At 42.3% G+C, this 23,947-nt stretch overlaps 1 protein-coding gene across 7 annotated transcripts in view; it reads right to left on the reverse strand.

The window, feature by feature from the left end:
• The window catches only part of Rbfox2 (RNA binding fox-1 homolog 2), a 249,215-nt gene that overhangs the window by 44,732 nt on the left and 180,536 nt on the right, over window positions 1-23,947 (reverse strand). For all 7 annotated transcript variants that reach the window (XM_028778949.1, XM_028778947.1, XM_028778952.1 and 4 more), the window contains one exon: window positions 11,118-11,342. In XM_028778949.1, the coding sequence (XP_028634782.1) occupies window positions 11,118-11,342 (225 nt within the window). The remainder of the gene's footprint in view (window positions 1-11,117; window positions 11,343-23,947) is intronic.

The raw sequence follows: 23,947 nt of genomic DNA on the forward strand, positions 1-23,947 counted from the left end.
CCCCCCCCTCTTTAATGACTGGGTCTAGCTGTGCAGTTCAGGCTGGTCTCCAACTTGATTTTCCTGCGCCTTTGTGAGGGCTGGGATTACAAGGACTGCACCACAAGCCTGGTCCCTTTTAACTTTACGTTACAAAGTATATCCTGTGGATTTATACCCATTAGTATTTACCACATGAGAAATTTAAAACAGAGAGAAATTTACATAGATGTCACAAGCCTACTATTAACAAAACATTTTTATGAAAAATTAACTATTTTCCAAAGCAACACTTATTTAAGTATTAGTGATCTCCACAATACAGCATTTGTTCTGTTTGATACATTGTTCTGACCCACAGACTGCTGAGAAAGAGAGACAGGTATTTAATAGTCCTCTTGGTCAACTGTGGGTTATCATCTTGGATAAAGTAACCACACTTGACAAGTGGTGGTTTCTTGATGGGGATGGACTCCAGGGCTCACTCACATACACTAAAGAGGTAAACATTCGCCCACTGACCTCATCGCCTCAGCAGGAAGGCTAACGGCAATATCAAACCAAGCCAATAAACTTCTTCTTCTTCTTTTTTTTTTTTTTTTTTTTTTTTGGTTTTTCGAGACAGGGTTTCTCTGTGTAGCCCTGGCTGTCCTGGAACTCACTCTGTAGACCAGGCTGGCCTCGAACTCGCCAATAAACTTCTTATGCTATCTCTCAAGCTACTGTTGACTAGACAACCAAGTAATTTGTGTGCATCTTTCACTCGTATATGATTTTGTAACAGTCAATATTTGTAAATGGTGAAACTGATGGTTTGCTGACTGGGCAGTATTTATTTTATTATTTATTTATTCAGGTTTTTTAAGACAGGGTTTCTCTGTGTAGCACTGACTGTACTGGAACTAGCTCTGTAGAGCTGGCCTCAAACTCACAGAGCTCTGCTCTCTTTGCCTCTCGAATGCCAGGACTAAAGGTGAGGGCCCCCACTGGACATTTCACTATATTACACCTAACCTCAATCACCCTATTTGCTAATATCAGTACTGATGCCATTGGGAAACTCTTCAAAGTACAGCTAGAGATCCCTAATGACAGGCACACAGAGTGTGGGGCAATTTCATTGCTGTGCAAACATCAAAGCTAGATACAACAGCACACTGCATACTTAGGCTTTAGAGCAGTGGTTCAGCCTTCCTAATGCAGAGACCCTTTAATATAGTTCCTCACGTTGTGGTGAATCCCCCAACCATAAAACTGTTTTCATTGCTGCTTTATTACTGTAATTTTGCTACAGTTATGAGTCATAATGTAAATGTGATATGCAGATGGTCTTAGGTAAACTCCTGTGAAAGGGTTGGTCATTGGATCCCTGGAGGAGTCGTGACCCACAGGTTGAGAACCTGATAGCAGAAGCTGGCCAGGAGCTCCTGACCCTATTGCCTCTATTTCCAAAGAACAGGAATAAAAACATATGTCACCATAGCCAGGTATATTTTTAAAACTCTTGTAATAACAGTTAACTTTAAAAACAAACACTGTGCAGTTATAAAAATGTTTCCTTTTTATCTGCAATGGTTAACACTGTCAACTTGATACAACCTAGAGTCACCTGGGAAGGGGGTGTTGTCTTAAGTTAATTGACACCTAGCCAGCTAGGTGTGGGTGACATCATTTCCTGTCAGGGTCCTCAACTGTAGAAGAGTGAAAAAAGTGAGCTGAGCACAAGCAAGCAAGCATATATACATTCATTTCTCTCCATTCTTGACTATGAACATGATGATGTGGGCTAGCTATGTAAAATTCCTGCTTTGGCTTCCCCACAATGATAAACTATAACCTGGAACTTTATAAGTTGAAATATATTCTCTTTCCCAAGTTGCTTTTGGTCAAGGTGTTTTACCACAGAAAATAAACTAGGATAATATCCTTATTCAATGCTTTACTTATACTTAAAAAATTTAGCTTTTTATTACATTTCAAACTTATTTATTAAAATCTAAGATATAAGGGCTAGAGAACTGGCTTAGTGGTAAGAACACTGGCTGTTTTTCCAGAGAACCTGGATTCAATTCCCAGTACCTACATGGTGGCTCATAACTGTCTGCAACTCCAGTTCCAGGGCATCTGACACCGTCTTCTGGCCTTCATGGGCATTAAGCACATATGTGGTACACTGAATGAATACATGTAGGCTTATACACATTAAAAAAAAAAACACCCTAAGACACAGACACCACACATCATTGCTCAGCTAACACAGAATCAGGGTATTGATATCCCCATATCCTGCCCTACGATAATGTCTTCAGGGACAATTAAGATACATGAAAATGTCATCTAAGACAATAGAGTCTTCTTCAGGTGGTTATGTGGGTTGCTGAGACAGTCTTACTTAGATGTCTGTTCTGTAAACTACAACACAGGCTGGTATGGTACAATGTGAACTCAGACTCTCTGGTTCCCTGTATAAGACACACACAAGATCAAGCACTGACATTCTAGTATGGAGCAGGAAGGGGCTCAAGAGCCCAGAGCTGCATCTGAGGAGTTACTGAGAGTTGCTGGCTTCTGGGTGAGGAGGAGTTGCTTTTCTTTAAAAGCTTGACCATGCTGTAATGGATGTCTCTATACCCATGAGTATATGAGAAGCACAAATTAGAGACACAAAATTGGGACTGAGTAAAGAGTGAGGAGTGGATCTTGGAGGAAGATGAAGACAGAGTATGGGTTAAATATGATCAAAACACATGTATAAGATCATTTGAAATTCTCAAAAGTTAAGAAGAATTTTTATTTTTAAATATACTGTTTTCTTGTTGATTCTTCCGGAAGAGCCAGCATGTAGCTGTTTTATAGTAGCCCCTCAAAACACCTATATCCTCTCTCTGTCTCTGTGTCTCTGTCTCTCTCTGTCTCTCCATCTCTCCATCCCCACCCCACCCCCCGGCTACTGTACAATGCTATGCTGTGCTTGCAGAAGACAGCACAGAAGCACAGAGGGTTGTGCTCACACCAAGATCAGTTCAAACACAGTGTCTTTCAGGAGGCACCTATGTCGCTGGGTGAGAGAAATTTTCTGGCTCCATTACAATATTCTTTTCTTTTTAAAGATAGGGTCTCACTATATGACTCTGGCTGGTCTGGAACTTGCTACGTAGACCAGGCTTACTTCAGACACAGAGACCTGCCTGCCTCTGACACACCCAGCCCTGAGATACTCTTAAAGGACCATGGGCCTACATCTGGCCCATCACTACCTAGGATGTTGCCATACTGTTTCTGAGTATACTTAGGAACTATCAAGCTCACAGGGGACACAAAATTTTCTGATACTTGTAGGGAAGTTTGAATGTTGCTAATAGAATCTCAAATATGTGGGACCTCACTGCCACCCAGTCAGACTCGAGTGTCTCCTCCAGGGCGAATGACAGTGTAGCTCCGGTGCCCGGCCGAGGGGGGCCGCCCAGCTGAGTCTCCAAGGTATCCGTGCCACTAATAGCATCTTTGATCAAGTTCCTCCTTTAAAATGATTCTACTCATTTTCAAGAGAATGTCTGCCACATATTCAAATGAGAGTCTTAGTCTGCCCACCAGTGGTTCTTGTATGGAAAGACAGCTGAGTTCAGCCTGCAGCTCAATCACAATGTTCTCGCTTGTGGCAAGGAAAGCATTTTGAACAGAAAACAAATGGTGTGAACACCTTTCATTCTCCTATAGGGAATATGAAAAGGACCAGTTACTCACTGCTTCACCAAGGACCTTCCTGAGTTTATGTTTCTTTTGTTCTGTGCATTTGTGATGTGAAGGGTATAACTATTGCCACCAGCATGGTTTACTATCACTGTTTTGATTCCCACTAAAGCACTGGACTAATGGCAAAAGCCAACAAATGTTGTGAAATGGCAGGTGTTACATCGTAAAATCATGGAAACTGTTTAACCCAGTGGTCCCTCTAAGAAAGTCTTGGGACCTGCCAGTGATCTGTGACCACACGAGGAAAAGCACTGCCACACACAAATACCCCATCCTGCATTCTCCTTCAACTCACTGCAGGTTTGCGCTCTCTCTCTCTCTCTCTCTCTCTCTCTCTCTCTCTCTCTCTCTCTCTCTCTCTCTCTCTCTCTCTAAATATCAGGTATAGGGGATATAGAATCTGTCTCTTAAAAACAACTTTAAATTCTGTTTTAGATTTTTATTTTGTGAAAGTCTTGGGACCTGCCAGTGATCTGTGACCACACGAGGAAAAGCACTGCCACACAGAAATACCCCATCCTGCATTCTCCTTCAACTCACTGCAGGTCTCTCTAAATATCAGGTATAGGGGATATAGAATCTGTCTCTTAAAAACAACTTTAAATTCTGTTTTAGATTTTTATTTTGTCTGCATATGTACATGTTCACTCTATTTGTCCCTGATGTCCACAGAGGTCAGATGAGATGGATCCTCTGGAACTGAAGTTATGGGTGGTTATGAACCACCAAATACTCACTAGAAATTGAACCTGAGTCCTCTGCAAGAACAAGTGCTCTTAGCTGGTGAGCCAACTCTCCAACCCCAACAGTGTAAAACCTTACTACCAGTCGGTCATAAAAGCTAATTATACCATTAAGGTCTCTCTCATTAAAAGTGTTTTGTTTTTAAAAAGGGCAGGCATTAGGCTTTTGGAAAAAATATAATCCAGTAAGTAGAATTTTAAGGCCCAAGTACTTCAAATGTGTTGGCTACTTAAACTTGCTGTCTTTTAGCAGAAATATTTGCACATCTAGGAACTGGATTCCTGTCTTCTCTGCAGGTCAGGAGGCAGCCCCTGGCTAGTGCATTTGCCAGTGCATAACAAGACCAGATGACTGTCAAAACAAGCTCTCATCTTAAAGGCAGACCAAATTTCTAAAATTCATTTAAAATGAAAAACTCGCCAGGCAGTGGTGGCGCATGGCTTTAATCCCAGCACTTGGGAGGCAGAGGCAGGTGGATTTCTGAGTTCGAGGCCAGCCTGGTCTATAGAGCGAGTTCCAGGACAGCCAGGGCTACACAGAGAAACCCTGTCTCGAAAAAAACAAAGGGAAAAAAAAAGAAAAAGAAAAAGAAAAACTCTAGAACTCAGTGCTTAGTGCTTATCTTTGAATGAGAAGTCCTTTCTTTCCAACAAGACCAGACTATCTAACCCAACCCAAGCATGAGCTGTACTTAACAGCGCTGCTCAAAGCAGTAAGTAGCTCCAACACCAGCCAGGGTCTTGAGCTTAAGGCTTGTCTGGGCTACGAAGTGAGCCCTGCCTCAAAAATCTCAGCCTGGGGATATAACACAGAGGCAAGCACTTGCGCAAAGTCCCGGGTTAATGTGTGGGACTGCCATAATGAGAAGACCTGAGGTGTTCATGCATTTCTAGTTTATTATGCTCTCTGTACTCCAGGCCAGGTGACTGCATTAGCTTCATTTCACAGAGAAGGAAAGTGAAACCCTGAGATAACATGATTTACTCAGGACAATACATGGCTAGCTAGCTGCCTACTCACTTTACTGGTCCAGTTCTGGACTCTTGACCTCACTCTCTCCACACACATCATGATCCCAAGGACAAACCACACATGACTCACTGTAGCTGTGGCCATTCTCACTCCAGCTCCTGCATTCCTGCTGCCTAGGCTGCAAGATCACCTTCTCCTCATTCCATAGCCTTCAAAACCTCAAATCAAGTCCCCAGTTCTCATCAGTGTCCAAAAGCTCTTACCAACTTGTGCTCAAATGATTTTTCTCCTACAGGCCTTCACCAACCCCCCTGAACACGGTCCAAATGTGAATCTACGCTTTCTAACCTTGAACCAAGAACTGACTTTCTTAATCCTTCACACCACACTCTACTTCATACCACATACTCTACTCAGGCCTGAATTTCTACTGCTGATATAAATGCAAGGCCCAGATCTGAGAATTAGAATCTTTACCAGGACGTGCAGCTTTCCCCTTCTGAGAACATCTGTATCTTGTTGCATCTTTTCTCCAACAAGCATTGAGCGCTGGGCACTGTGAGATGTTATGGGATGCAGAAATGAACAAAGAAAACCTTTTCTTTGGAGGCTTCAGAAAGCCAGGAAGGTTTTCTGGTAACAACAATACCTATATAGGCCGAGTGACAAGATGCTCACAGCCTGGGAGGATTAATAAACATGCATACAATCTATTTTCACTGGGTCTGAGTGGTGAAGGGCATAGATCCAGAATTTCCCACTTGGACGTTTTACAGGCTACAATCAAACAATTTGAAGAAGCATTTTAAATTGAAAGGTGCTATGTAAACTTAGGTTATGATTAATTAATTTGCTTCCTATCTGCCTCTTGGATTTAATTGGCCATATGAACTGCTAGACTGTTTTATGAGACACATAAGCAGATGGTAAAAGTTTAGTAGAATAAATGTTACATCTAAGTTTTACTACTCTACTTAATCTTTAAGCGATGCATCCCCATTTCCTACAAATGTGGAAGGAGGAGAGAGAAAACTCACAGTACTGGGCAGCAACAGGTGGCAAATCAGTAAGAATCTAACAGGACATATTGTGAGCTTGAGGTTGTGGTCTGACTGGGATGAGGAGTGGATCAGACAGAGAGCTAAAAGGGAGATGGGGCAGGGGGTGTGCTACAGAAAGTCTAGAAAGCTCTCCTCCTGGGAGGCTGCAGAATAACTCAGGTCAGAAGGGGAAGGAATGGGAAGATTGAGACAGTGGAAAGGAAACCCAGAGCAGAATTGAGAATGAGCTGGCTCAACTGAATGGACTCCTAATGGCCAGGCAGCATCTGCCTTCTAGCTGGGGAGGGTAGAGAGAGATCAGGCACAGAAGCATCAGTGTCCTTGCAGTGTGGTTCTACTGTGGACAAACTACACAGCGTGTACATGCTCCCTCTCAGAAAAAAAATAACACAGAGTTACTACTTATAGAAAGCAAGAAACTGCAAGGTATGACCCAGAATCAAAGCATTAGCAGTAACTAGAAATGGACCCAGGCCAAGATGCTGGACTGAACATGATGCCAATGTAGCATACACAAATATAACTAAGGAATTAAAGGAATTAAATACACACACACACACACACACACACACACACACACACACGAATAATGATGACAGGAGCAATTTCAGAATTAAAAAGTGATATAAATAAATGCACTAGACAAAGAAACAAGAATGAGTCCGTCGTCCACTAGCCCCTCCCCTCTCCTCCCCAGCACATGTGAATGCCAGGCAGGCTTCTCTGTGTAGCTCTGGATATTCTGGAACTTGCCTCTGCCTCTAGAGAGCTGAGATTAAAGGTATGTACCATCATTGCCCAGACTGAAATTAATGAAGTTTAAGAATGTTTTGAAATAAAACAAACAAACAAACAAACAAACAAATCCAGAACATTCTACCTCCTTTTTGGGTTCCACTTAAAAGGACTTTTACAGAGAAACATAGCTTAAACACAGAATGAAGAAACCCTGAACATCAACTGACTTAGCTTCCAACTTAAAGAGCTAAAAATGGGCTGGAAAGACAGCTCAGTGTGGATACTCTCTGCTCTTGCAGAGGGCCTGGGTTAGAGTCCCAGCACTCACATAGCAGCTCACAATCATCTGTAACTCCAGTCCCAGGGGATCTGATGCCCTGTTTGGTCTCTGAGAGCATACATGTGGTGCAAAGACATTCAAACACACCTGATATAAAATAAAATGCAAAGGAGGAGGAGGAGTCACACACTAACCAGGAGGGAGGAAGACAGTGAAGGTCTGAATGGAACAGCTAGCCTTGGGACAGCTCAGCTTCGTAGGTGCTTGCCTCCTAGTGAGGTCCTGAATTTAATCTCCAGAACTGCCTGTAATCTCAGCTCTGGGGAAGCCTGTTGGTCAGTCAGCCTTGCCTACACAGTGAGCTCCAGGCCAAGGAACAAACAAAAGAGGTAGCTCTTGTGGAAGCACAGCTGAGTTTGTTCTCTAGTCTCCACAGGCAGCTGTGCATGGTTCATATGTGCCTCTACACGAGCAACATCCACATACTCACACACACACAAATATAAACTGTAATTTGTAGACTGACCAGAGAAGACATAAGTTATTAAAACTAAGGATAGCCAGGTGTAACTGAGAGCTTTTTCCACCCAGGCATGAGTTCCCTAAAATAACGACTCTGAGACTTCTTATATATGAATAAGTGCATAGGCCATCAGCTTTGGCTCTGTTCCCCAGCCTGCTCATAAGTTAATTATCCATTGTTCTATCCTAAGTTATGCCACATGGCTGGTGACCTGGTCTTCAGGTTTATGCAACTGTCTTCTCACTGTTTGGGGAAAATCTTCCCCACACCTTTCTCTATCCCAAAAATTCAATCCCTCTCTACTGGATGTTCCACCTTCTAATTCTGCCTCAGCTCTTTGGCCAAAGACTTTTTTATTGACAGGTGAAACTTCCATACATTGTACAAAAGATCCCTCTACAGCCAGGCATGATGGTGCATGGCTTTAATCCTAGCATTTGGGAGGCAGAGGCAGGTTATCTCTGTGAGTCTTCGAGGCCAGTTTGGCTTACATAGCAAGTTCCAAACAAGCTAAGGCTGCACAGAGAAATCCTGTCTAAAGGGAAAAAAATGTGTACATGTGTGTGAAAGAGCTGGGGGATGGTGGCACACTCCTGTAATCTCAGCACATGGGAAGAAGAGACGAGAGTCACTATTAGGTGTTCTCATCCATTAGGATGTATGTCACAACTTTGTCTTAAAAATATAAGGTGTTATTATGAACTCTGGAAAATAAAAAGGAATCATATATTGTCATGATTAAATTGTTTTGAGATCATGTATATGAACCAGGGTAGCCTGGAATTCCCTAGGCCCCCAGGAATGACCTTAAACTTCTGAGCCTCCTTCCACCTCTGAACGCTGGGGTTATAGGTATGCACCATCATACTTGGTTTTATGCAGTTCTGAGGAATCAAACCCATGGCTTCATGTATGTAAGGCAAGTACTCATAAGCTGATTTATATGTAATTTTGTGAAATTATCAACTCAGAGGAACCAGTTTCCCAAAAACACACACATAAGACTAAAACTGTCAAAAAAAGAGAGATAAAAACCAAAACAAACAAAATAACAACAAAGAACAGAAATGAAAAAAAACAGAAATGCTACAAATCGAGTTTGAAGTCAAAATATCATTAAAAAAAAAAAAACCTCAGAAATACATCCCCCCCCTTTATTCCTCTGGTAGAAACAGTTGTTCTAGTAAACCTGTGAGTTCATTATCATTAGAAAGGTAACAACATGGCTGACAGAGCAGCCTGTACAGTCCTCATCCAAAAAAAAAAAATGCTACAAGAGCCTCTTGTGAACTCTCAGAGCCAGACTATTCCTTCAAACCAAGTCTCCATTACTGCATAGTACTTATGGGTATAAAATGATGTGTCTACACAGGAGTGACCATCACAGGAAAGATGGCATGTTTTCAAGGAGATAATGGTTTTGTTTTTCCCATGGAGGTGCCCAATTGTGTGTGAAACAAAATGAAAGCCTCTGCAGGCTCTGTGCACATGATACAATGGAGAACTTTAGTTTCTAGAAGGGAATCTTTTCCAGATGCTTGAAGTCTGAATTAGGTGCCCTCTGCTACTCTGATACCAAGGGGAAATGGAATCTAAACACAACAAACAGCTTGATACCAACAACAGAGCATTCCATTTGGAATCAAACCCCACAGATAATTATGATGTGGTGACCATAGCTATGTGTGAGATATGTATCTGGTTAGCTTGGGACACTTTTTTTTCCTTTGGTAAGTGGTAAGGGGTGAAGTCAAAGAGGTGGGCTGGAGCTGGAGACTAGAAAACAAAGAACAGAATTTGGATGTTTTCCTAAATGTGCTAGGAAATTATTAAAGAGTTGGCAGAAACACACATAGCATAGACAAGAAAAAACAAAGATTAAACAAACACACACCATTGTGGCTGCTATGTAGTCTAGACAGAAAATTAAGAAAACTCTTAAAAAAATTGTGATAAGGATTCTGAAGTGTGGCTCTCTGTAACTGATGGATTCTGGCAACGGTACAGACTGGAGAGGACTAGGAAGTGAGTGTAACCAGGGTGCATTATGTGAAATTCCCAAATAATCAATAAAAATGCTATGCTGGAGAAAAAAAGAGGCAGAGGAAGCTTGAGCAGTGCAGTGTGCACATTCCACCACTGAGTTTGTCCCTGGCCCCTTTATACTTTTAAGTTTGAGACAGGATCTTGTTAATGAATTATGGCTGGCTTTGAATTCTCTTTGTAGCTCCAATAGATCTTAAACTATGGCAATCCACCTGCCTCAGATTCCTGGGTTGCAAAGATACAAGCTTGTTCCATCAGGCCCATCAGAAACTCTTGTAATGTTCTTGACAGCTTTGAGGCAGGCATTATGACCTTCATTTTCTTTTATTTCAAGGCAAAGGAACATTAAATAACTTGCCTAAACTCATTCTTCTGAGGCCAGGATGTCATTTAATCTCTAGTCACCCGAATCAACCCCAAGCTGCTGGCAGAAGAGCTAAACTTTCCACCTGGGAGAAGATGAGAAGATCTGAGCTGTATACTACTGTGCAGCACTGTACACTACTGTGGAACTGTGCTTGCTAAACTCCTTAATGACTACGGGTAGAAATGAGGAGCAAGGAACCGGTGATACCTGGCTTTGGCTTAAGTAACAGTGAGTTGGTGGTGTAAGTATGCAGAGAAAGCACCCAGAACATTGCAACATCTGAAATTTGAACAAGAGAAGGAACCATCACAACACCCATGGCTGAGTAGGAAAACCAGGAGGGAAGTACAAGTCACTTAAATGGCCTAGAGTTCCAAGGAACGAGCAGGAGGCTGTGTGAGACTGTGCAGGTGAGGCTGGGTGCGGGGCTTCATACAGTGGAGGGTGCAGGAAGGCTGCTTCCGGGCAGCAGTGGTGAGGTTTAGTTCAAACTCCCACTGTCCAGCCATAAGGCTTAGAAAGAACAGTCAGTATATGCATTCAGGACAATGAACAGAAATGGTAAACTAACTAACTCAAAGGGCTTTCTTTCTGTCTTTTGAGAAGGAGCAAATTTCACACATCCTTCTACCTTTTGTCTCCAGCTTCACATACCGTGAGAGATCCATTCTGGTTGCTGGGTGAATTGCTACTCTGTTCTCCATGAGGCTGTGTACTCCCGTAGAGCGTCAGGTTATGTTCACTGGTCTGGCCTGCATAGTCCTGAGTGTGTGGCACTCCATATTCTGTGGGAATTCCATTCTGTGGAGGAGGTGGGAACGGGATGGTAGTAAAAGGCTGAACCATTGCGTCAGGAGTTGTTGTTGGCTCCTGGTTACCCTAGAGTAAGCAACAGAAGAGAAAGGAGAGTGAGTGAATAAATCTTTATCATACAATGACTTTCAAGGTAAGTACACAGGACTTTTGGTATGCTCTGTCACTGTTCCCCACTCAGGAAAAAACTGCTGGGATCATCAGATAACTTTCATTCTTAAAAAGAAAATGAATGGACTAACTTAATTTTATGTGTGTTTTGCCTGTGAGCATTCTGGAGGTAGGAGGACAACTTGATTCCACATCCTCCTTCAACATGAGTCCTTGGGATCAAGCTCATATTTGGTGACAAGTATCTCTCTTTACCTCCCGAGCCATCTTGATAGCCAAGAGTTTAATATTTGATCATCTCTTCCAAACCATTTGGTGCTCTGCCTATACCCATAGTTGACAGAACATACTGCTTCCAAGGCCAACACTGATTAGCATGAAGACAGGTGTGCAACAGACAAAAATTAACCTTCATGTAGACTATTAGATGAGCAGAGCCTAAGGCCTGCATTTCAGAAATCTTCAGAAAGGGTCTATTAAAAAACACACGAAGGGCCGGGCAGTGGTGGCGCACGCCTTTAATCCCAGCACTTGGGAGGCAGAGGCAGGCGGATTTCTGAGTTTGAGGCTAGCCTGGTCTACAGAGTGAGTTCCAGGACAGCCAGGGCTACACAGAAAAACCCTGTCTCGAAAAACCAAAAAAAAAAAAAAAAAAAAAAAAAAAGATCCTGTCTCAAAACTAAGGTGGAAAGCAACTGAAGAAGACACTGTATGTAAACTTACAGCCTCTGTGTGCATTCACATATACAGAAGAACATCTGTGTGTATGCACCTACAAACAAACATACATGCATGCATGCATGCATGAGCACACATGTACAGCAAAAAAGATGTATGAAAGCTGTCACCTGGGATCCTGAATAAAGAGGCCTATTAGATCTGTTGGCACAGTGAATTTTGCCTATGTCTATGACAAAAGGAACAAAACATGTACATAACTGTTACCAGGGCTGGGGAGATGGGTCAACAATCACTACATCTGTCTTCCAAATGTGAGTGTCCAAGTTTGGAAACTCAAAGCAAGTAATAGATGGTTGTCCTGGTGGCTTGAAAGCATAGACGGATCCCTAGAGCATGCTGACTAGCTAGACTGGCCCTGTTTGCAAGCTCTAGGCTTGAGTGTGACCCCACCTTAAAGGATACAGTGGAAAAGCAAGTGAAGAAGACTCCTGACATTATTCTTGGACCTTCACATGTACACATGTGCATCCACACAGATATGTGCATCTCCCACTTATTAACACATACAAACCTATGATGCACACCATATATACATATACATAAAAAAGAAATAAAATCTAGACTCAATTTAAAAAGTAGTTTGTAAGGCTGAAGAAATAGCTCAGCACTTGAAAGCACTAGCTGCTCTTCTAGAAGACCCAAGTACAATTCCCAGCACTTACAAAGAAGGTCACACCTGTCTGTTAATCCAATTTCAGGGGACCCAACACTTCTTCTTGCCTTCCACAGACACCAGGCACTCATGGTACATGTACAGGCAAAATGCCCATACACATAAAATATCCCATAGGCAGTTTATAGAAGAATGATGAGGCAAATGCAGAGAAGTAAAACAGCTACTTAAACACGGAAAACAGAACATCAGTGATGCACTAGATTCACAGCAAATCAACTCTGGCCTCAGCCATACTCAAATCTACTGTGCTACCCTTAAACTTCTTTAGTATCTAAAATATTCTATTTTTTTTTTAAATCTGAAATCAGTCAAATTACCTAATATACTCTTCATATTTTATTTACTTTCTTTTTTATTTTCTATCTATTTTATAACTGTCTGAAAAATCCAGAGTATGGTTTTCTTGCCAATATCAAAGTTCTAAAACCTGATACACACAGTGGAAGTGCTGGTGTTTAATTCTAAAATATTTCTGGTAAAGCTTAGAGAAGAGTAATTCTACCCAAAGATGTAAGATGTTAGATAACCTGAAGAGCTTTGGAGACATAGCCATAAAACTTAATTTTTACATCTGGGTGAAAAACTTGAGTTCCTCCTCCTCCTCCTCCTCCTCCTCCTCCTCCTCCTCCTCCTCCTCCTCCTCCTCCTCTTCTTCCTCTTCCTCCTCCTCCTCTTCTTCCTCCTCCTTTTACTTATGTTTTTGATACTTGCTAAATAAATAGCTGGGATCCTTAAAAGGGTCAAGATCAGATGAAATGATTATATAATAAAGTGTCTACTAACAGAAAAATCTATTACCACTTAACGGAATTATTATTTAATCTCAACCAAGGATCTTTCCCTGCTGTGGTTTCAAGAGTCAGCTAGAACACTGACCCCACAGATCAGGAACCAGTGTCACATATCCAGCTCTCCACTTCTACCTCTTTCCTGACAGCAGGCATGTCCATATTTTATTGGCCTACTCAGGAACTGTTTAAAAACCTAGGGCTGCCATCCTTCCCAGTCAGGCGGCATTGGTGGGGTGCGGTGGCTGACGCTTTCTGTTACTCAGGAGACAGCAGCAGCATTTCCCCAGAGAGCACCTGCCAGCATCGTGCTTCTACAAACGATGGCTGTAGGAGGAAGGCAGCAGCAACTGCAAAAGCACACTGCCTGCAGCTAGAGGACCAGCTTCTTAATGGTGCCTACAGAGGGAAGAGGCACTATCTTTTCCCAAAAGTGCAAATGTACTGAACAGCAGGCCTAAGTGTCTTAGAGAACCAAAGACTGGACCTAAGTAAGGTCAAGTATTTCTTCCAGGTGCAGTGCTGAAGGCACCAGAGCAATCTCACACACTTGTAAACAGTTAATACAATAAAGATGAACAGCTAACATACTGCATGTCCTTCCATACTTACAATTAAAATAAATGACAGAAGTTGGTCTGAATCAACATTCTCCCCCCCCCACCGCCTTTTGACTTACTCAGATGACAAAAGTGACAATATAAACTTCTCTCCTGAGGCTGCACTTTGCTATCCACATATCAATGAATATTTAAACAGTAAAATAAATATTTCAGAATAAAGCTATCTGAACCAATAGTCTCTTAGATTAAAAGTGGCAAACTCTGTAACAGTTCTCCAAACTCTTCAAAGTTCTCTTCCACTTCCCTTTACAGCAGCACTCAGAGACCAAACATTCATGGACCATGGTTTCCATTAGCTGCAAGACCATCATCTTTGGTTCTGCTGTCACCGGGTGCTTGGAAACAGAAGCCTCTCCTCACGCCTTCCTGTGGGTTACAAGTCTAGTCTTGTCAAGATGACTGATGGTTTATGCAATCTATATATGATTATCACTTTTTCAAACAAAATTCCCACTACAATTTAACTTACTATTTTTCTTCATGGATAATTAACTTTACATTCTTCATATGTTAAAACTGGAATATTATTAGGAATAGTAACAACTCTGGTTCAGAATAAAACACTGTGTCGGTCCTCAGAGTGTCTTCAGAATTATAAAAGAACTATGTTTCATGGGCAGTGCTCTCCTGTAACCAATTTCTTCATGATGAGGAAAAAAATTATAAGATACGGCCGGGCGGTGGTGGCGCATGCCTTTAATCCCAGCACTTGGGAGGCAGAGGCAGGCGGATTTCTGAGTTCAAGGCCAGCCTGGTCTACAGACTGAGTTCCAGGACAGCCCAGGCTATACAGAGAAACCCTGTCTTGAAAAACAAAACAAAACAAAACAATTATAAGATACATACATAGTAAGTGGGAAAAAATCTTCCCTATTTCTGTTCTAGAAAAAAAAATGCATGTGTCTACAGTCACAGTTCTATTCTGGTTTGGACATTCTCTATTTTGCAAGTGAAGTTTCTAAGTTGGTCGGGAATGAACTACAGACTTCTTCACTCTAAGTTCTTCCCTGAACAACGTGTGGGCTGATGGGCACACAGTAGCATTTTAGAGAATGCTTACTAAATTGATCCTTTACTCTGAAGCACCATCTGTAAAAAAGATGGACAACTTCTCTTTCCTATCAGATCAGGAAGGAGCTGAGTTATCAGCTGTACTAGAGTTGGCATAATCACTGGAAGCTGAGCATCCTGGAAGTTGTCTTAGGTACTATGGGAGAATGAAAAGACAAGTGTGGGGGCTGGGAATGTACACAGAGTTTGAGGCTAGCCTAGGCTACATGAGACTCTGTATCAAAAATAGAGGCCTAAAATGATGAGTGTGGCTAGGAGTACAGACTGCTCTTACAGAGGACCTGTGTCCAGTTACCATACTGTTATAACTGCTTGTAACTTCAGCTCCAAGGGACTAGATGCCCTCTTCTAAATTCCAAGTCTGTCTGTCTGTCTGTCTGTCTCTCTCTCTCTCTCTCTCTCTCTCTCTCTCCCTCTCCCTCTCCCTCTCCCTCTCCCTCTCCCTCTCTCTAAAATTTAAACCTCAACTTTTTTTTAAAACAAGCTCTGCTGTGGACAACCACCAGTGACTAGCCAGTCCTTGCCCTTGAGTTTTCTTTTTAGTAGAGACAGAAAAGTAACTGAAAACAAGCAAAGCAAAGACCAGGTGGACTGCCGGAAGGCAGGTGACAGGGGGACTTCTACCATCTGCAAGAGGCCAGGCAAAGTGACATCTGGTCTGGTCTCTTTGGAAATCAAGGCAGCAAGATGTCTGTTTGGCTGGAAGAATACTGAAGACAAAGGAAACACAGTATAGAGGTCCAGAACAAGAGACTCAGAGGCATGTAACCAGCCTGGAATAGATAGGCAAGGCACAGTGACAGGTGATGAAGTGAGGAAGGTGGTGGTGGGAACAGACTGACAGCTGGGAAGAGCGGGGAAAGCTGCAGCCCCTGGCATCTGTGGTCTAAGAAGAGAGGTGGTGTGGTGAGGCTAGATTGTATGTAGTTCTTTCTGCAAAGGCAGGAGCAAAGAGACCCATTTCAAACATTCTTCCCAAGACACAGTACCCACATGTTTAAAATCCTGAGAAGACATATCATCCTGTGCTGCCCCCACCCCAATTTCTGTACCAATTATTCTGTCCACTTCTCCCTATCTGGCTAATTCAGACATGGTGTTTAATGTGTGGTTTAAGGACGTACTCCTTTCTGGGTTGTAACTCACCCAAAACATACCCCTCTCTTCTTTCCTATCCCTACACTAATATTTAACTTTCCTAGCACTGACCCTATTATAATTACTTGTTTGCTGACCTATGGTCTTTTCCAGAGCAGGAACTCCATAACCAGGTAAACGCCTAGTTCCAATTCTTCTTCTTGTGTCCAGTGACTACTTAAAACCTTTCAACCTCTACATAAGTATTTTTTTAAAGACATAAGAATTACAATCTTGTGTCTATAAACTTTGCTATTTTGAAAAATATCCAAAGTTATCCTGAACATGGACTAGAACAAAACTCAACAGATGTAAATAGGAGACTGCAGAAAGGAAGAAGTGTCTTAGACTAAAGGCTTCTAACTCAGAAAGACCCTTGATAGCTATTTCAAAGGGGTAACTGATAAATCAGTTTTCCCTTTCTTTCCAATCCCTCACAATTGTTTATAACATCAGATCTAGGATATGGCTCCCATACAACATCAGACACAGGCACATACAAATATAAAAAAAGCAACAAAACAAACAAAACAAAAAACAAAACCAAACCCTCTAACTCTTTATTTTTATTAAATGTGCCTATGCAGGTGACAGCATGTTCTGAGACTTGTGATGAGCAGCAGCTCTATCCCTGCCTCAGTCTTCAGGGGGAGTGGTCCTCTTTTAGCATCTCTTAAGAGGCAGAGGTCCTAGGTAGGGGCTGCAGATGCTCAGGATGCTCCTAGACTTAGGCAGCCCAACAAGCTACAGTGCACCCCACATCCAAGGCCCTGGAGGAAGGAAGGGACAAGTGAGTTTGTTCCATGCAAACTGAACAAATGAGAGGAAACAAAACAGTGTTATGCCAGCCTCTGATGGAGTAAGGAGGAGAGAGGGAGACTGGGAGGGAGATTGGGAGGGAGGAAGGGAGAGAGACTGGAAGGAAGGAAGGAAGGAAGGAAGGAAGGAAGGAAGGAAGGAAGGAAGGAAGGAAGGAAGGAAGGAAGGAGGGAGGGAGGGAGGGAGGGAGGGAGGGAAGAAGGGAGGGAGGGAGGGAAGAAGGGAGGGAACAAAAGAATTAAGGAGTTCGGGAGATCATTTAGCAGGTAAGAGTATTTGTTGTTCTTCCAGAGGATCTGAGTTTGATTCACAATGCCCACATGGCTATTCATAACCATCTATAAGTCCAGTTTGAGGGGATCCAGTGCCCTTCTCTGGTCCTTGTGGGCATGGTACAAGTGGTAGACAGACATACATGCAGGCAAACATTCCTCCATACACATAAAAATACAGCTGGATGTGTTGGAATATGCCTTTAATCCTAGCATTCAGGAAGCAGAGGCAAGCAGATCTTTATGGGTTTCAGGCCAGCTTGGTCTACATATAGAGATATGCAAGATAGTCAAGGCTACATAGTAAGACACAGTTTCAAAATAAAACAAAAACACCAACAGACAATAACAACAACAAAAAAAATACGAGTATAATTAAATTTCCTCAAACATGTTGATTTGGTTCTTTGGAGAGAAGCGATTGTTTGTTTACCTTCCATGCCAAAGAAAAAGGGTGGCACGGTAGGCCAAGGAAGTGCTTGGAGAGGCCTGGGCAGTGCCAAACGGCTAGCCACGCATACAAACAGAACCTTTGGCTGCTTTCCACCTTCATTTTATGCTGGGTGCACTGTCTTCACTAAGGCAGCTTCACAAGTCTGCTGCCAGGCTTTAGTGCCTCTTCCTTTTTACCGATCTTTTTTTTCAATCTGCATTAATTTTTCCAGAACTCTGTTTAGCCTCTATTTAGCTATGCCACTCCCCACGTTCTTCTGCTGATTTACACTTTTTCATACTTCTATATTACTAATGGATCTTACAACAGATGGGAGGCAACAGAAAGCATCCTAACCCAGAAGCCAACCTTGTGTTATTCAAGACAATCACGACTTTAAGGAAGCATTCAAATCTAGACTCCTATGTAAGTGAGAAAAATTGGCTCCCTAAAAACAAATCAGGGCTTCAAAGGAAAAGGAATAGTGTTTGCTACAATTCCTGAGACAGCCCTTGTACTTAAGCTTCAAGAAATCAGGCCAGAGACATGGCTAGTGCGGAAAAGCACTTGCTGTGCAAATGAGCTCAGGTCAGTTTATAGGGATCCATGTAAACTCCACACCCAGTGATGTGTGTTTGTGACCTCATCATTTCTACAAGTGACATGGGAGGTAGGCACAGGGGAATCCCCTGGAAGCCTGTGAGCCAGCTGGCCTGGGATAGATGCACAGCTCAGTGGCAAACGTCAAAAGAGACCCTGCCTCAAACAAGGGAGAAGGTGAGCCTTCTGATCTCCACACAAACAAACATGCACACTCATGTGTGGTGAACACATACATTTCCCCAATGGAAATGAATATTATAAAGATGAAATTAGGTACAATAAGTCTGTGGAAAGCAAAGCAACTCAGAGGAGCAGAGTCAAGTGCATGCTGTGCTTTGCAGTCCTAATGCCCCAAATAATGCACTAGCAGTTATTATAAACTTTTTTTTTTGTTTTTGCTTTTTGAGACAGGGTTTCTCTGTGTAGCCCTGGCTGTCCTGGAACTCACTCTGTAGACCAGGCTGGCCTCGAACTCAGAAATCCTCCTGCCTCTGCCTCCCAAGTGCTGGGATTAAAGGTGTCCACCACTGCCTGGTTATTCTAAACTTTTGACAGACATAAAAGATTTGCAAGTATCTAACCACTCTCAGAAAACAAGAGAAAATCAAGTATTTACTGATTAGGAAGTTTCCTCCTTAACAAACGCAATAGTGGCCTAGACAAGAACGGAGTCCAAAGAGGAAAACTATTTCTGCTGCCTCATTGATCTAACAAATGGATCAATAAGGCATGTCATGGACTCTGATCCTTCAGTCAGGAACAGCCAGGAAATATAAACCAGTGATTTCAAGATTTAATCCTTGTTCACAAGACAAATCAGAGAAGAAACATCAACAGGCCGCTTCCCCTGATCAGGGTAGCCTGTGTCCTAGGAAAGAAAGACATGTGGACCAGAAAGAAGGTACACTGAACTAGCCATGGATTCAATGCATCTAAGATGTAAAATACACCCAGATTTTTCTCTACATTTTCTGTGACAATCAAGTTAATGCTCAATTTTAAAAGGTGGTGGTAGTATGTGCATTGTTTCCTCTCCTTACCTGAATTTCACCATCCATATCAAAACTATACAGTTATTACTCAAAAATAAAAATTCAGGTTGGAGATGGAGGTCACTGGGTGGAATACTGGTCCAGCATGTGCAAGGCTCTGGGTTTGAATCACCCCAGTACCACAGGGGAAAATGTATATAAATTATTTTTTAGCAAAGAATGACTGCCAGGGCTGGAAGAATAATGGCTCAGTGGTTTAGAGCCCTGGTATTCTCTCCAGAGGACTGGGGTTCATTTCCCAGCACTCATAGTGACTTACAACTATCTAGTTGTAACTCTAGTTCTAGGGGATCATCAGTCACTGGACATACAATACTCAGACATACGTGCAGACAAAACAGTCATACACATAAAAAAATAAATGAAACTAAGAAAAAAAGAAAAACACATACACAAACCTAACACATGAGTTTAATTTACTCAACTTCTCCCTTTCTACCTACAGGTCAACCACGTGTTAGGCAGCAGGACACAAACAAGGGAATATTAAGTTCTGCCTTTAGTCCGGCCTTTAACATGTGCCCAAGCAACCCACAGCATCTCTGGAATGTACTCTGATTTTTAAATGAACTTCACTTGGGATTTAACAGTCTGTAGTTCTGTGATAAGGGGTCTTACTCAGGGAAAGAATCAAGTTTCTAGAAAAAGAATAAATGTGTTTGGTATATTATCATGTAAATGTAAGCATTTTCTTCTGTAAGAGAGTCAGCAAAATGTTATTAAACAGTTTATTTGTTCTCCAGCCCAAATAGCTACAAGCTATTGCAGACAGCCAATAAAGTCGGTCCTCCATACCTGCAGGTACATCTATTCCCAATATGTAGAAAAAGATGAGCCAGTTAAAGATGCACAGACCTTTCCCTTATTGTTATTCTCCAGAGACTCAAGGATAGCAACCGTTCACAGCATTTACACTGCTTCAGGGATTGTAACCAGGGTTAGTCTGATGCCATGCACAGGTTTTACATAAACACCTCACAGGGGTGGAACCAACAACTCTTTGGAGGCGGCTAGATGATTGAACATTTTTAGTCTTTCTAGCACATTGTACAGTGCTCTCCACATGAATTACTTCACTCTCAGACTCTTCAAAAAACCACTGTGCTAATACAAAGAGCCAAGAAATAGTTAAACCCAGGACATCTCCATTTATCACAGAACTTAAGGCTTTCATAAAAGTAACACATTTCTCAAAGTAGTGGATAAAATGGCTTAAAGACATTTAGTAAGGCAAGAAAAAACTCCTGCTAAGTAAGCTAAATATCAAAGCCTAGATTATTGTTTTGAGAAAGGGTCTCACATAGCCTAAGGTAGCCTCCAAGTCTGTATACACACCAGGGATGACACTGAGTTCCTGATTCTCCTGCTTCCATTTCCCAAGTGCTAAGATTACAGGTATGTACCCCATACTGTTTTATGTGCACTGGAGATAAAATTCAGGACATCATGCACACTAAACAAGCACTCTACTGACTGAGCCACAGCCCAGCCCATGTACATTATACTTGACATAATGGGGGACCGTGGTGAAAGAAGGAGGGTAGCAAGACAGTGGAGGGACAAATCTAGGTTCAAACACAGACTCTGGGATCTTGGATAAGTCATGTATCCCTCAATGCTTCAAACGCTTCATCTTTAAAATAGAAAAAGGGATCACTGCCCATCAAGGTACATGTAAGCACTGAGATCAGGTGTACACAAAACAGCAACATCAAAAAACAAAACAGGCAGTCAAGATACTGGTCACTATCTCTGTGATTTAAGATACGACCACATAGTCCAAAACACAAGTCAGTCACTGAGCTAGAATCTTAACAGTCCTGTGTTCTTCCCCCCACCCCCCATAAACACTGACATTAATAGAAACCTAAGGGAAAAGGGGACTCTAGTCTTCTTTACTAAGATGTAAAATGCAGTTACAGAAACTAATCCATGCTCCCTTGGATCACTGCTGGGCTTGCATCTTAGGTATTCTCTTTTAATGCTCCTTGAAATCGTTGTTCAACTAATTTTCATGCATCCGCTAAGAATACATTAAATGAGACACTATTTTTATTTAAAAATAATCTCTCGGCCGGGCGGTGGTGGCCGGGCAGTGGTGGCGCACGCCTTTAATACCAGCACTTGGGAGTCAGAGGCAGGCGGATTTCTGAGTTTGAGAGGTCGAGGCTAGCCTGGTCTACAGAGTGAGTTCCAGGACAGCCAGGACTACACAGAGAAACCCTGTCTCGAAAAAAAAAAAAATCTCTCTTTTGTTTCCTGTCTTGTTACCTCAACCCCCAAATAGATTCACATATAAAAAACAAGAACACTCAAAGGACTATACGGTAGGCAGAAAAGGGCCTCAGACAGGATGGCAGGAAGGTGGGCTGTTCAGCTGCCTTGCTTGCTGCCAGGAAGTGAGAACAGGACAAGAGGTTTGGGGAGCCAGGCCCATTAGAGGTCACTGTGAGTGTCTTGGGGAAGCTAATGCTGTCCAGAGAGTCAAAAGACCACATGTCCTAACCATTGGCTGTCACATGCATGAGTGGAATAAGAGGCTAGGGAAAGAAACATCTGAAAGAAACCCAGAGAACATGGCTAGGGAACTGAGATGCCAGGGAAAGGACCTGCTCTTGGCCCAAACAGAAAACCCAGATTTCCCTGTTTTGCTCTGTAGCAGGGACAATTTGCCAGAGACTGAACATAGCTCTGGTCATGTCTAACAACACTTTAAAAACAAGACCAAGAAGACTGTGTTACTTGTAAGAAACAGAGCTGTGTGAGGCTCAAAAATAAAGTTTGAGTATTTATAAAATTAAAAACAACAATACCCACAAGGTAAATTCACTATGTCTGGAATCTAACTTTAAAAAAGTTCACAGGCATGCAAAGAAACAGGGAAACACAAGCATGTCATACTGAGACCAGATCTAGAATCAGAACACATCCAAGGCTAGCAGCAAAGGGAGTTAAGGCCTCTACACCCTTGTTTGAGACATGAAGAGAGAATACAGCACCTTAAGGTGAGATGAGAGGCACAAAAAAGATACACGTCACAATTCTAGATGTGGAAACTGATTTGACTAATGCTAACTAGGCTCTGCACAGCAGAAAGATCAGTGTATGTGACACTATAGGAAGCACTGTAAAAGGAAACAGAAGTGTGTGTGTGTGTGTGGGGATACATAAATATGCACCCCCATCCCAAGAACAGTGAACTCTGAAAATAATGAGAAATGATCTGAAACATATCTTAGCAGCTTCTTAAAAGTACTAGACAAAGGCTCTAACTCTAAGGCACTTTGAAAGGTGGGACAGAGCTGGCTGTGCAGCCTGTCACATTCATACCCTCACCCTGGGCTGCCACCCCTCAGGCTTCTTTCATGCCTTTCCCTTCCTCCCTCCTTGCTCACTTCTGGGAGCTGAAGGCCCTATCCCACTGAATCTCAGGCTACCTTGGGAGATACCCAGCCTTTTACTACAACATCTGCAAGCTTTGTGGCCCACACATAGCAGCACATCTATCTCTCTTCTAGCTAAGTAAAGTGTCAAGAACATGTAGCTGAGTCAGAGCTGGTGACAAACAACCAACTGTTTAGAGTTTGGCATGACAGAAGAACCACACAATATATTCCAGCTATAGAAGATGTCAGAAGAGCGGCTTGCTGGAGGGATGCACAGAGACCAATGGAGCAGAGAGAGGCATGGCTTTGTTCGCCAAGCTTTCTGAATGAGGTGAGCTTTACAATGATTCTTGAATGACAAAAGTAAAACTGAGGGAAAAAAACATTCTGGGTTAAAATAATGATATATGAAAAAATAAAAATGCTGATTCTTGGTGGAAGAAAAACATTCATATGTGAGGGTTAAAGGTCAAGGCTTTCTTTTCTGCTAAAGATTATGATTTAATAATGATAAAAAAGATCACAGTATAATTACATTTCTCCCTCCCCTTTCCTCCCTCCAAACCCTCCCATATATCTATTCTCCTTTAAATTCATGGCCTCTTTTTTCACTAATGGTTATCTAACACATCTACATACATTCTTAGATGTAACCTACTTAGGCTGTATACTGTTACTTGTATGTATATTTTTAGGGCTGACCAGTTGGCATTGGACACCAACTGGTGTGCTCTTCCCTGGGGAAGACCTCTCTTCCTGCTCCCAGCTTTCCTCTCTGTGTCGGGTTGAGGTCTGGTGAGTTTCTCCCTGTCCACATTGATATGTCCACTGGGGTCGTTCCTGTTCAGCTCATACTTGGGTACTCATGTTGGTGAGACTTTCTGGCTTTCTTTTAAAGAGAAAGTAAAAGTGGACTATCTAACTGCTTAGAACTATGTCACCATGATCAATCGACAGAG

Source organism: Grammomys surdaster, unplaced genomic scaffold (genome assembly GCF_004785775.1).
Source record: "Grammomys surdaster isolate TR1022 unplaced genomic scaffold, NIH_TR_1.0 342, whole genome shotgun sequence".
Lineage (NCBI taxonomy): Eukaryota > Metazoa > Chordata > Mammalia > Rodentia > Muridae > Grammomys > Grammomys surdaster.